Source organism: Arvicola amphibius, chromosome 1 (assembly GCF_903992535.2).
Source record: "Arvicola amphibius chromosome 1, mArvAmp1.2, whole genome shotgun sequence".
Lineage (NCBI taxonomy): Eukaryota > Metazoa > Chordata > Mammalia > Rodentia > Cricetidae > Arvicola > Arvicola amphibius.
In genome coordinates, this window is record NC_052047.1 from 115,653,846 (window position 1) to 115,668,497 (window position 14,652).

The 14,652-nt window shown below is 47.0% G+C and overlaps 1 protein-coding gene across 1 annotated transcript in view; it reads left to right on the plus strand.

Moving 5' to 3' along the window:
* The first annotated feature begins 2,877 nt into the window (after nucleotides 1–2,877).
* Spon1 (spondin 1) overlaps nucleotides 2,878–14,652 on the plus strand; it is a 289,221-nt gene continuing 277,446 nt past the window's right edge. The window contains exon 1 of the mRNA XM_038335002.2: nucleotides 2,878–3,209. Coding sequence (XP_038190930.1) covers nucleotides 2,972–3,209 — 238 coding nt within the window. The 5' untranslated portion in view covers nucleotides 2,878–2,971. The remainder of the gene's footprint in view (nucleotides 3,210–14,652) is intronic.

Here is a 14,652-nt window from a genome sequence, read left to right on the forward strand (position 1 = left end):
CCCTCAATAGTGTAGCATATCACCTAAACAGGTCATATTATCTCTTGTAATCTAGAAAACGACATGAGGGATGAAGACAGGAGGCTGGATAAGTTCACTACCTCCCACAGTTTTCTTATCAACAGCCAATAAGAAATTAAAATATCTGTGCCTGTTCTGTGCCCTCCCGCCTTCCAGTATAAATTTAAACTTGCTGATAAAAATATAAAGACTTTCAAAAGTACATATTTGGTCAATCAGGCATATAGTCAGTTCCATGAAGACAAAAGTTGTATTTTATTCTTCTCTGTAATTTCCTACGCCCTGAGCTAATGCCAGGCATGTTCTTCTGATCCACTTACATTAGTATAGCATGTATCACTACTATAGCTCAATTTTTCATAGAATCATGCAGTTAATATTTGCCTTTACCATGAGATTATAAGAGCCACAAACACAAGCATCGTGTCTGCCTTGTGTCCTACTACCAAGCCTTTACAGACCTTACAACATGAGGGGAGTAAAGGAGGGAGGGAGGGAAGAGAAGCAAGTAGATTCTACCCAAGGTGTTTGGAAGGAAAGACATGATATGGGATATGTGGAGGAGAAAGTGGAAGTCTTTAGCCATTCAACACTGATGGGTGGCTCTATTCAATGGATGATTTACATTTGAATGGATAGGTTGTTGGATGGATGGATGGATGGATGGATGGATGGATGATTTTTGCCCTGTCTTGCACAACCAGGCATAGTCTTATTTCAGATGCATGCAATAAACGCTTTCTGGAGGAGTGGGAACTGGAACGTGGAGTCAGGCTGGAGCTCTGAAATAGCTGACTCACTGGGGACACAGCGTGGATCTGAATGTCCACAGAAAAGAGAGCTGGGGCTGCTGAGGGCCAGTTCTCATGCTTTCTCCCACAGCTGAGACGTGTTCAGTTAGCTTCCTTCCATGAGGCCTTTCTCCAGTGACCCCTGAAAAATAGCACCCTGTACTAGGCTTTTTCTTTTGGGCCCCCAACCAGCTCCCAAATCACTACACTGAGACTTATTATTAGTTTTGAATGCTCTGCCTAGCTTAGGCATGTTTCTGAGTAGCTCTTTTTAACATAAATTAACCTGTTTCTCTTTAGCTTCCTTTTTCCTCAGGATTTACTACCTTTCTTCCTCTGTATGTCTTACTTTCACTGCTTCTCTGTGTCTGTCTGTCTGGTATCTGCCTGGCTTCTTGTCCTGGGCATGTCCCTCACCCTTTCCTCTTGTTCCTTTTCATTCTTGAGAGCCTAGATTTCTCTCTGCCTGGCAGCCCCACCTGTCCTTTCCCTGCCTCATTTGTGGCCAGTCAGCTGATCAGCTCTTTATTAGACCAATCAGGTGCCTTAGGCAGACCAAGCGAAACAGATGCAACACATCTTTACATCATTAAACAAATGCAGCATAAACAAAAGTAACACACCTTCACACAGTTAAAGTAATATTCTGAAGGATAAACAAACGTAATGCATCTTTCCCTGGTTAAAATAATATTCCACATTAGCACTCAGTTGGTAGTGGTAGCAGGAGTCACAGTACAAGGACTAAGGAATCAGTGGTTGGTGGATAGAGTGTGGAATGGAATTTCCAGCGCTGGTGGCTTCCTTGGGCTAGTTGTAAACCCCAGGGAAAGAGAAAAACCTAATCTGGAAAGTAAAGGCCATTGCTTGCTAGATACAGACTTTTGAGAAGTGTTCAAGGCCCTGGGAAAGGAGAGAACAAAGAGCAGTTCAGAGTACCAAGGGAGGGATGCTCGCGTGCAGCAGTGGGATGCAGGTATCTCCAAGTAGGGCGTCACCTGAGGCAAAACATTTTACACGAGACATTTCATTGAGTTTGAGCACACACCTCTCTGGTTTGGTAGCTCCCATGCCCTCCTGCCCCCTGCGTCCTGGGCAGGAACAAACTTGGAAAGGTTGACTTAGTGAAGTCTCACAATGGGGAAGTGAAAAGGTTGAGGCTTGATTCAGGTTCCCCAGGGGAACCCTGGGAGAGATTCCTGCTATGCCCAACTAAAAGTCTGTCCCTGGACGCTAAGAGCTGGAGCTAAAAATCTAAGCCAAGAAAACACAGGCCCTTCTTTGAACCTTTCAAACTGGCCAGGCTCTACGAGGACCTTCTAAGCAATAGGCACCTTCCTTCCTAAACCTTCTTAAATAGTTTATGATTGCATACATATACCGATGAATAAACTAATACGTAGCAAAAAAAAAAATTCCTCAAGATAAACTTTTTCCACTTCGGTTTTTTTTGAAGAAACGTTTTTATAGATCTCCAAAGATGTTGTGGCCAAGGCACTGTGCCAGGTGATTTTAGGGCATACGTCTCTGCGCTCCTTGCTGGTCCTCCAGAGTGACATGTTTTAAAGTGACTTGGGAAGAGCAATGGAGGCAGCGGACCAGGACAGCGAAGGTGGTCCGTAGCGATCTGCTTGTCTAAAATAAATGATTACGGCTCTAGCACAGCCTGGCACAGAGTAGGTGTGCAATAAAAGTTAGTTGACAGATTTTCCCTCCTCAGAGAACTGTGGTCCACAGGACACAGGGTCTAGCTGGGAGCTGAAGAAGCAGCCTTGTTGGTGGTGGGGTAGAGTTTGCACGTGTCTGCATATCCCTGCTCTCTCCTACCAGACCCTGGGAATCCAGCTTCGCAAAACAAACAGCAGAGCGCCTGCTAATCGCCAGCTCGGAAACAAAACAGCGCTGCTCTGGGGATCCGGGCGCAATCAGCCCTCCCTCTTTGCGCTCCTTCGCCACCGCCCGCCCCTCGGCTCCGCACGCTCAGCTCGGCTCAGAGCAGCGCAGCTCCGCAGCCGCCAAAGCGAAGCGGGCTCGGTCTCCCCACCACCAGTGCCACCCCGGCTCCTCCAGGTTTCACCTCTGCCTCCCGCTTCACTTCGGGCACGAGTGTCCTGACGAGGGTCTAACAACATCAGCACAAACTTGGGGGACCCTCGAGGATGAAGATGTCTCCTGCGCCCCTGAGGCTTAGCCGGGGTCCTGCGCTGCTGGCTCTGGCGCTGCCCCTGGCCGTGGCGCTGGCTTTTTCAGATGAGACCCTGGACAAAGTGTCCAAATCGGAGGGCTACTGTAGCCGCATCTTGCGCGCCCAGGGCACACGGCGCGAGGGATACACAGAGTTCAGCCTCCGCGTGGAAGGCGACCCTGACTTCTATAAGCCAGGAAGCAGCTACCGCGGTAAGTGAAGTGGCATTGGGGACACGGGATCCAAAATCCCCTAGGGCCCTGACCCAAGCAGGGCTGGAGCGGGAAGCATATTCCCCCCGGTGCACGGTATCTGCGCATCTTGGCTTGGGGTTGTGTCCTGGCTGCCCTGAGCATCTTAGCTGCCAGCTCTGTACCCATCAACCCAGCATTGGGGGAGGAGGGGGCGGTCGCGGGGGCCGCGGGCAGGAGAGACAGCCCGGTCTCCAACACAGGGTTCCAGGGCGGGGAATACAGAGAGCCACACATCGGCCTGACTGGGAAGGAGCCAGGCTTCTACTCCAGCTGTTGGCTGGAGTGAAGTGTACCCGCCTTCCTCCTGATCGCTCTGTGGAAGAGGGTACCCTCAGCTGGGTCCCAGGCAGGGCAGCTCTATCAGGGGCTTCCAACCTTAAAAGAGAGAGACCAGCTTCTGGATCAAGCAGGACCCTCGCTTCCTGGAGGGGTACTTAACCAGTCTTAAGGTGCGGAGAAAAGGGACCAGAAGGGTTCACAGAAAGACACCCACATTACTCTCTATGTCCCAGTAGACCAAGAGACCCTTGAATTTCCAGGACAGGTTCCAATGACATTGGGGTCCTCAAAGAATCTGGGTAGTCTCGCAATAGAAGGTGGCAGTGGTGACTGAAAAAGAGATGCAGGGTTCTCTTTGAATGTGGAGGAACCTTGACTCTGGCAGCCTGGAGACTGTGAGAGCTGGGGATGCCCAGCTTTGTGGAGAGCGGGTCTCAGAGCACAAGGACGGGCTATACAAGGAGGTGGGCGATTTCTCACATGACCAGCACCTAGACCGGCACCCACCTGAAGACTCTTAAGACACCTCACGCTCCACCGCCTTCCTGTTCAGTAGGTCTCTTTGCTCCCCAGATATCTTTTCTACAACCCTCAGCTGCCTGCCTCCAGGTGGGACACAGAACGAACTAACTGCATCTGGGGTCCTGCCAGGGCGCTTCACCATACAACCCTGGTGCCTCATTGGAGCACTTGGTGGGTCATCGGGGCTCCAAGCTGCTGCCTCTCTGGTTCCTCCAGAGAGGAAATGTTTGGAAGCACTGGGAGAAAGTTTGGGGCAGTGTCAGCTGTACCAGTACCAGCCACCACATTTCCCAGAAAGCTGCTTCTCTTTCCCGGGGAGGGTGGACCTGTTTTTCTCCACTCCAAGCTACCCAGTCATGTTCTGGGCTCCCTGCATGCACTGGTGTCCTCAGACTTTGGCCAGCATCTGCCTCGTTCCTGGGGGAGTCCACAAGATCCTTCTTTCTCCAGAAAGAACGATGTTGGGAAAAAAAAACAAAAAACAAAAAACACAGCGCCCAGCCTGGGAGGGAGCACACAGCTTGGTGAAAGGAGTCTTGGACCTGGATGTACAGAACAACCAGGTACTCTGAAAACTTTGAAAGATTGGCCAAAAGAGAAGAAACCTCATTGACCTTTTGGGCCCGCTAAACACAAGTCTGAGTTAACTGGGGAAACAGCAGGGAGAGGAATGAAAGGGATTTGGGGCTGGTAGCTCTGTGACTTTGTGCAAGCTATTTAATTCCCCTGAGTCTGATTCCTAGCTGGGGTGGGGTGGGGGCATTTACTCAAACAAAGGTGAGTTTGTATGAAAGACAATAGGTCCCCCAAAACTCATTAGTTAGGGTAGGGTGGGAGACTTTTCTTTATTGGCTTAAAAAATGTAGGGATTTTTGTCTGATCTCATTGTTGCCTGTGTGTGCACTACTCTGGTTTAAAAGTTTGTCAACATTCCTCCAGTCCAGCTACCAGTGAACAAACAAATGATTGCCCTTTTCTGGTTCCTCATGAATTAATTTAATGATTGAGTAAATGGTGATTTCTCCATACTAGGGGCCTTATCTATGGTCAGTCCTAATTTAAACCTGAGAAAGAAGGAGTGTGTGTGTGTGAGAGAGAGGGGGGGGCGGGAAGAGAGGAGGAAGGAGAGAGAGGAGAGAGAAGGGGAAGGAGAGAGAGAGGAGAGAGAGAGGAGAGAGAGAGAGAGAGAGAGAGAGAGAGAGAGAGAGAGAGAGAGAGAGAGAGAGAGAGAGAGAGAGATTGGCTAAGCAGGGGCATCCTGGAGTCCCTTCTCATACTAGTCCTCTGGCTGAGCGCTTGTGGCAGCACTGGGAGGGGGCACATGCCGTAGTCACATGTCCAGAGTCGTTCCAGAACTTTTAGGTGAAAGCCAAGGCCTAGCAGAAATGACTTGAGACCAGGTCAGGGGCGAGCCCTGGACCCTTTACCCTTCACCCTTAGACCTTGGAATATGGTGACACCTGCTCAAGCTGCAGGTGGGAATACCATCTTTTCTCCCTTCCATGGCCAGGGTGTCTTGAAAGAAAGACCTTGGGAGAGCCATGCTAAGGTCTCCTGGGTGAGTGTTCTGTGATTAACACATCAGATACAGAGCTGCGAAAATGCACTAGCTTAGTCTGTGACATTTTCCATCAGCGTGTATTTCCTTACAGTATCACATTAAAAGTAAATTTAGTGTGCTCTACTAGGTGACTTGACTCGGGTTTACAGACCTTAACATGCCCCTGCTTTTCTATTTGCTTTTTAATATTTTTCCAATTTAACATTCATCATCATCCTTGGAATCAGTGACTCCTTCTCTTGCCTCCAATCTTTCCCTTTATTTTAGTTTATCACCCAATAGCATTTGTGTTCTGTTGTCCCCCTCCCCGCCATCTGAGGGTAGCCTTTGGCTATTCTAGTCTTGAATAAAAAGGTCCCTATCTTAACAAACTGATTCATGGGGGCTTCTTCCCCACAGGCTGGGTGCAGTTGGGACAGTTATTCAGCCTTTTCCAACTTGCTAGTGCTGTACTGACTTCCTTTTCTCCCCCACCCCTACTCTCTACCCTCCCTCTCTCCCCCTTTCTCGGGCCGCCCCCCACCCCACTGCCATAATTGTGCTTTAGAAAGCCCTGAAAGACCCGCTCTGTTTCTGGCCAGAGCCTCCTTTGAAAGGCGATTACAGTGATTAAAAATAACAAGTTGAGGATACTCCAGGGGCTTCTCTTCCAGGGCGACAATTTGCAGGGCCAGCCTTTCCCAGATCACAATTTCAAGCCAAATAGCAGGAAATCAGCTGCAATGTGCACGAAGTGATTGAAAGTAAGAGAGGCTCTTTTGTCTGAGCGGAGGTCTGTTTATTGGGAAAATAAAGTCAGACCCTAGCTAATGAAAGTGTCTTTTCCTAGATGCTGCTTAAAGGGAAATTTCAAGGAACTTGATGGGAAAGGAATGTTCAAGAGATTTCAAAAGCCGGTCCAACTGCGGGCATAATTGGGGGATTTATTTAAAGCCAGAGGTTTAGAGACCTCCAAAGCAGCTTGGCTCTTTCGTCTTTGTCCCAGTTTGGGACACACACTGCTAGTGAGAGAGGCAACTCAGCCTCCTAGAAGGAGCATGGGGTTTCATGATGCATGCATTCGTTTTGGATTTCTGCTTGGCTTCATAGTCACTGTGCCACTGCAGGCAAGCCACTACATGTCTCTGAACCGCAGCTTCCCTTTCTGCATAGTGAGAGCATTTGAGGGGAGGGCATCCCCAAAGCATCATGAGAACTGAAAATAAGAGTCAACAGAAGTGGGTGCAACATGTATGTTTGTGTGTGCGAGCATATAAATACACATGTATGCATGTTATGAGAGAGTTAATTTGGAAGTTTAAAAAAAAATGCTTATCATGACACCAGAAAAGACATTGTGTTAAATTCTTCCCACTTGGCTCCCTTATTCCTCACGGTCCTGTGAGAGTTTATTCTATTCCCATTTTATAGATGAGACTTAGTGTCAGAGAGGCTAGTTCCTCACAATCATAAAGCCATCATCATACAAGTCAGGATCCAGTCTCAGGTCTATGTGATCCTGCAGTCTGCACCCTTGCTAGTCCTCTGTGCCAACCCATAAACTGATTTGGGAGTAGAAACACTGTATCATACTAGCCCAGCCTTCTGGGTAGTGAGAGTTCCTTGAAGGGGAACATGATCAATAAATAAGGAAATCACATCTCAGGGCACAGAGTAACAAGGCCGTGAAGACTTCCTGCATTGGCTTCTTATAGACTTCAATATTGCATCTCCCCATAAGCAGAGGTTCGGTCTAGAACACCAAGGGTCTTGTTGGTCTTTGAGAGATTCCCTTCGTGGGAAGGCAGGAATAAACCGGACGAGGGAAGCAAAACCTAACTTGATGAACTGTTTCACCCACGTGCAGTTGTTTTATAGCAAGTCTGCAAATGCTTATCTTTGAGCATAGCTATGCGGGAGCTGAGAAACTGAAGCTGGGGAAGGCCTTTTAAGTAAAGTTTCTTTTGTTCTGACTTGCTTCTTTAAAACAAGAACCCTCCATCTTTCCTCTGCTCTTGACTACTCTTTTCCTTTTATTATGTGGTTTTAAATTTTAAATTCTTGCCCCTTTTAATATTTAGTTCAAATTGATATTAAGAATCAAAAGATGCCAAAGTTTGGTTGTATGCTTGCTGCCATCTTAGGAATCAGAAAGCTGAGGCATTAGGTTCATGAGTTTGAGGCTAACTTTGGCATACATAGTGAGATCCATGGAAAACTCCAAAGGGAAAACAAAATACAAAAGCTGCATCAAGTCTGATGCTCAGTGGTTGTGGAGATTACTGTTGCTTTCGAGTGTCAGGCAATGGGGGAAGCATCGGAACATATAAAGTAAAGCACAGCTAATTAAAGGTTTTCAAAGTCCACTACTTGAGTGCTTTCTCGTGCCCAGGTAAGTTGTTCCGTCACAGCCGATTCTTAACTGGAACTATATGTTGGAGTGATAGGTCCACACACCAGAGCGGAGCTAAGATCAAGAGATTTTTACTGTCACAGTTCCCATTTATATTCTTTACAGAATACAAGATATAGGTCAAGATCAATTTCTATGGGGGGCAAAATTCTTATTTAGTCAAGATATAGGCTAAGCTCATTACAAAGGGACCCCATATGATTTATTACACGTGAGATAAATAGGAGGCCAGATATGATGGATCTCTTGGTTTCATGAAATCAGCTGGGAGCCCAGGTTCCTTCAGCCTTGTTGCTCTGCCCTCTTCTAGGACTTTGCTACCCACCAGGCAGCTGCTAGCGAAGCAAGACCATTACATACTTCAAGTATGGCTAGTCTGAAATGAGGTGTGCTCTAATGTATTGAAAAATTCAGGTGAAAAAGGAGCATAGCTCTTATTGGTAATTTTCAAATGAATTACATTTTGAAAAGGACATTATATATGTGGGATTAAATAGCATGTTGCTAAAATTAATTTCAATCATTTTACATTTGTTTCTTTATTTGAATATTGGCTAGCACAATCAAGTTTGTGGGACATTTTATTGGATAGAATTCTCCAGGGATCATGGTAACCAACTTGTTCTCATAGCCAAACTCCATCTGGTACGTAGTGCTGAGGAGAGGGATAGAAATAGTGGACAGCTTTAGTTTAATGATGTGTCTTGGAGATTGTGCCTAGCCCTTCTAGACATGCTCCCTAGGTGAAAGTTTAGTCATGTGATCACATTCGGTTGTAAGGGAGTCTGGGAAATATAGTTTTGAGTTTTGGGGACATACATCCTGCTAATATTTGAGAGGTTTTTTTTTTTAATGAAGGAGAAATAGATTTGGTGGAGCAATTAGAGACTGTTCCATTTTTTAGAAATTGCTTTAAAAAACTTTTGTGTATGAGTTTTGCCTGCATATATGTCTGCACACCATGTGCATGCAGTGCCTACCAGGGCCAGAAGAGGGCATTTGGTCTTCTGGAACTGTAGTTAGAGACAGTTGTGGGGCTGCCATATGGATGCTGGAAGCCAAGCCCAGATCATTTGAAAGAGCAGCCACTGCTCTTAACAGCTAGAGCATCTCTCAGCCCTGCCCCAGGTTTTTAGTGACTGTCATATCCCCTAGTTCAGTGAAGGGTCTTCTGGGTGGGATTTGTGCAACTGTGAGCTGATATTCCTGCTAAATCCATTGACAGAGAAAGGAATGTTGACTGTGTATATGTAAGTGTGTGTGTGTGGTTTGTGAGTCTGTGTATGTTAAAACGCTGACTTTATGTAGGTGTATGTAGGCAGCCTATTCTATCTTACTTTTCCCTCAACAAAGGTGGAATCAGCAAAGAAAGAGGAAGGAAGGAAAAAGTAAAAAGAGCAAGAAAGCAATGGGCATGTGTGGGAAGAGAAAGGAAAAAGCCACCAGGGTAGGCATTCAGAACGAAAAGGAACAAAATAATCCGAGTGCAATGAATACCTATCCTAGCCAAGGCTGAGATTCAGGGGCAGATGGAAAGTCTAAATCATATAAGTCAAAATTATCCCCTTCAAGATCCCTTGAAGCTGTGCATCACATATAACACGGAGAGAAGCGCCAATCTGGTCTGATTTATGCGCCCCTCCAGGTATTTCCATTAGCAGGGATAGCAGCGAGTTGGCATTTCTCAAGTCCAGGACTATCCTCCCTCCAGCGCTGGAAGAGAGCTGTGCTTCTTCTGTCGGGCAGCAGAGAAAACTGTTGATTTCTCCTCCTTAAACACTGGCAGGCAAGTAGGAAGCCCTGACCAAGTGATTGAGTAGGGAAACTGAGGCCACAAGCATGGCAGTGAGTGGAGTGGGAAGTGCATAGAATCACTTGATTCCCCAACCCCCCCCCCCACACACACACCTCAACCTCTTTAATTCATCTACTTTGAAATACCTACGGGTGAGGTCTCACAAAAACTCTTTGAGATGCTAGTAAGTTTTGCTGGCATAAAATGTCACATCTTCACCACTGGTTTTAGCTGAGGCTCAGATCTGGGGAAGCAGGGAGTGGAGCACTCACCCCAGAAGCCTTTTGTGAGCAAACCCCAAGTACACAAGATTCCGAAACTACAGAGAGGTTTAGAGACATTTCCCGTGCCTGAACCCTTGCTTGAGGCCTGGAGGCGGGGGGGGGGGGGGCACTGTGGGTTAGGGATTTACAAATCTGTTTTCAAGGATTGTGTGAGAGAGATGGGGGAGATTTTCAAGAACCAATCATCCTGTGCAGTTTGGGAAAATGGGTGGAGTCAGAAGCAGACCCAGTTGAAAATAAAGTCCTGCCACCACCACCTCCCACTCCACCCATCTTACCCCACCTCCTGCTTCTCTTCCCCTCTTGGGGTTTTCCTAATTAATCCCTGCAATCCAATGGGAAGCCTCTAGGGACGTAGTTTGTTCCCAGACCTCCATATGACTGATTCCTCCTGATTCCTCCTCTCTAAGTCCTTGTATATTAAGTCACATCTCTAAGGAGGCTTCTCTGACCACCACTTTATATTTCCCGTTGGGTTCCCCCCTCTGATTTATGTCTTTCTCATCCCTTAAGCTCTCGCTGAAATTATCTTGTTTATCATCTGCCTCCTCCAGCTAGAATACAAGCTTCATGAGAGCAAAGCCTTTGTCTTTCTTGTTTTATCTCCAGTCCCCAGAATCGTGTGTGGACGGCAGGCACTAAATCATTATTGGTTGGAGGAGGGGGAGTGCTATTTAAACCCAAAGGTCCGGTAAGATCTGCCAGCACCTCCCATTCTTATTGGCTGTTCTAGAGGGAAATCCGGTCTCTCTCAACCAGAAAGGTGAGCATCCCTGGACTGCACTGGAAGAAGTCAAGGCCGTCCAGATGGTGGCAGCAGAGAGAAAGGACAGCCAATGCCCTGGGACAGAGGCTGGCGATGGGTGACAGGCATATGGGCTCTGTACAAGGTGAGGGTGAGCTGGTGTAAAAAAAAAAAAAAAAAAAAGCAGGTGGATGCAGAAGTGGGCAGCTGTGGCAGGTAAAGGGCAGAGGGAAGGCTGCCAGCCCACACGCGGACTCGCAGGGCAGACACTCAAGCCCAGACAGATTGGGAAGGTGAATTTTCCTGGAACCAGCTATAGTGATTGGCAAGCCCAGTAAAGAACTGGATCCCAAGACCTTATCCGTTCTTTTAAGAGAAGTGTCCCCTTTCCTATGCTTCCCCAACAGCACATGTCGCCACTTCAGTCTCAGCCCCAACCTGTTTCTGAGGGAGACCCTTTTCTCTCCGTATGTCAGTTGCTTCTGGGATCCCATTATAGTAACATGAACTGACTACTGCACCTCTGAAATGCCCCCAGGTCTGGCCCAATTTTGCCATTCCTTTGCGTCGGCAGTATGGAAAGGGTATATAGAGGGCAACCTTGAGCCCCTTCAGCAGCAACACTCACAGACTGGTGAATCCAGATCCACACTGAACCTGTATTTCTTTTCTGCAGCCCTCTCAGGGAACTTCCACACATTTCTGAGTTTCTAGTCTTCGGAATCACACAAAATAAGGTGTTTCCTCGGCCATATGTCAGCCTTGAGGTGCACATGGGTAAACAGCTCTCTACCCTGGCTCCTCTTCTTACTAAAATGCCACTTCCTATGTCGTTAACTGTCCCTATAGGAGACGTTTCGCCTTCCTGGGCTTTGTCCTCCAGATGTGCTCTGATAGGGACAGAATGGTTTTCTTCCTGTCCTGGACACTGTGCATGTGTGAGCTCGCCAGGGCTTGTATTCACTTTCTTGGCAGCCCTGTTGTGCTCTGGAATCACCCTCAGTGTGCAGCCAACTCAGATGTTTGCTATTTTCTGGGAAGGTCGCTGCCTTTCCTAACTGCTATGGTTTGCGCACACATGGCTAATATCCCCTAGAGGTCCATTCCAGGCTTGCTCTCTGGGATGCTGGTGTGGGAAGGTGATGTGGCCGCTTAGGGGGTGGGGTCTCACTGGCGATGGATGTGTCATGACTCCCTGGTCTTATTCTCTCCCTGCTTCTTAGTTCATGTTCTAAGTAGCTCTTCTCACCACATGACCTTTCTCTCATAGCAGCCCCCAGACCATGGTTCTATGAAATCCTGGACTGTACCCCCCAAATCTATGAGCTAAAATAGCTGGTTTCTCTGCTAATTGCCTCTGCTACTATGCTATAGTAAGAGAAAACTGGTTGATGGATTAACCTATGTTGGTATGACTGGTTCACTTTTAGAGGGGATTGAGACAAGGTCTTTCTCTGTAAACCCAGGCTAGCCTCCAACTCAGGAACATCTTTACCCCAGCCCTCATCCTCAGTACTAAAATTGCAGACATGTGTCCTCCACCTCTACCCCCACCCTGAACATATTTGATATGCTTTGAATTTCCAGCATGATTTCTGGTCAATCATTTATGGAATCCTAGTTCTGTCACAGGGGACTTTATCTACATAATGTTATTTTAGATTAGCCACAGTTCTTATAATCAAGCCCAATAAACCTTTATCTAAACAGTTCATGGAATCTCGAGCAGGCTAGAGCTTAGGGAAGAGCTCCGCCCACACTTTAAGGGCTTGCCTTAAAGCTACATCTAGTTCAGCATTTAGAAGTAAACATCTATTAATTGATTACCATCCCCTGGTCGTTCACCTGATTTTACTTATGAATAAATTTACTTCCTAAATCTTACGGCATAACTCTAAAATGCCCTTGAAATTCTATGCATTTAGGACTTAACTGACAACTGATGGGCTTTGAGGAAGTAACTGGACCGTGAAAACTCTGACCTAATTAGTGATGGATCCAATGATGGACTCATGACTTAAGGACATCACAGAGTCCTGTGCTCTAGTTGCATTTTTTTGTTGCTGTGATAAAATACCCTGGACCCCCAAAAACTTAGCGGAGAAAGTTTATTTGATTACAAGCCTAGGTTCTATTTCATCATTGTGAGAAGCCAAGGCAGGAACTTGAAGCAGCTAGTCACATGGCCTTCAAGAGCCGAGAGAGAATGCATGTATGCATGTTAGGGCTCAGCTAACTCTCGTTAGTCTTAAAGTTGTCTACTTTGTGGTTGGGTCTGCACACACATTGACTAAAGGCAACCTCCACAGACATGCTCACTGGCCAACCTGATCTAGACAATTCCTTCCTGTGTCTGCCTTCTCAGGAGGCTCTAGGGTCTGTCAGAGTTTTCTCACAGATAAAGTAGGTCAGCAGATGCTTTTTGAAGACTCTCTCTTGTCTCCTTTCCCTCCCCTTTCTCCTCTTTCCCTTCCCAGCTTCCTGATGGCCGTGGGGTAACCAGCTTCTTCAACCGTGACTTCTTCCCATGATGCTTTTCCCCTGCATGTGCCTAAAAGCAATGGGGCCAATGAATGCAGGTGGACGGAATCCCCTGAAGCCACCAACCTAAACAAAACCTTTTCTCCTTGAATTGGTATCACTCAGGTAGCTTGTCTTAGTGACAGGGACTAACTAATAGACCGCTGAGGATTCTTACAGTCCATGCAGAGTTGTTGATTCCTTTGCTTTAAAATTAGCCAGTAGTTTTTTTTTTTTCCATTGGCACCAATAGGAACAAGATTAAACTAGCTGGGGCAACGAATGGAGCACAGTGGTCCCATATTTGGGAAGCCCAAAGTTGGGTCTTGCTTCAGGCATAAATGGAATGGGAAGCTCAAACAGACTCATCGCCCACCCCCTTCCCCATCCATTTCCAGTTCTGCTTTGATCCTTCGATTCTTTATCTCCTAGTTGTGCTTCTGTGTGGTGTCTTCATAATCTTCCTTATTATAAATATTTTTTTTCCAAATGTCAGAGAGTATATCTGTCATCAACCTTCAGTGAAGGGTCCCTTGGCTAATTCTGTGACTAAAAGAAAGTCCCCTGCCCTAGAACTCTAAGCTGAAACATCCCATGGAAGTGAATCCTGATTAGTCCCGCATGAGTCCCATGCTCAGGGAACTAGGGCATGGAAGCAGACTGGATCTGGGTTCAGTCTCTCGTGATTGCGTTTAAGGACGAAGACAGGAGATTGGCCACATGGCCAGTATGGAAGGAGCCATAGGAATCCCCTTCAGCTTCCTCCCTTCACCTGTATTGTCTGACGTATGGCCATTCTCTCAGGAGGACCTCCCCATTTGTGGAAGGCAGTCTTCTAGTACAGTGGCAATGCATGAGACAATCAGCTTTCTGGAAGACATGTTGGCTAGCTTCAGTCCATGGTCAGGTGATTGCCTGGCTAGGCTCGTGGTGATACATGGTAGGAGAACATATCAGCTGAGGAGTCTTGTTTGCTTCCTAGCAATGCGAGGGAGGGATGGAGGGAGGTAGAAGGAAGGAGGGAGGAAGAGAGAGAGTTTCTATATCATCTGTAAGAGCATAATCCTAATAAATGAACTTCCTTCCACTGGGCCCAACCTCCTAAAAGTCCATCACCCCCTTCATACCCCGAATACATGGGCCCTTGGGAGACATTCAAGGTTCAAAATCTAGCACCATCTTTCTCATTTGGCAAGCATGTTGTCCAGCTCAGGGCTTTCGTCTGGCTCTAAGCTATACCGTGAGGGGTGATACATGAGGAGAACAAGCCCTCATTGTGACACCATATGTGATTTATGATCAT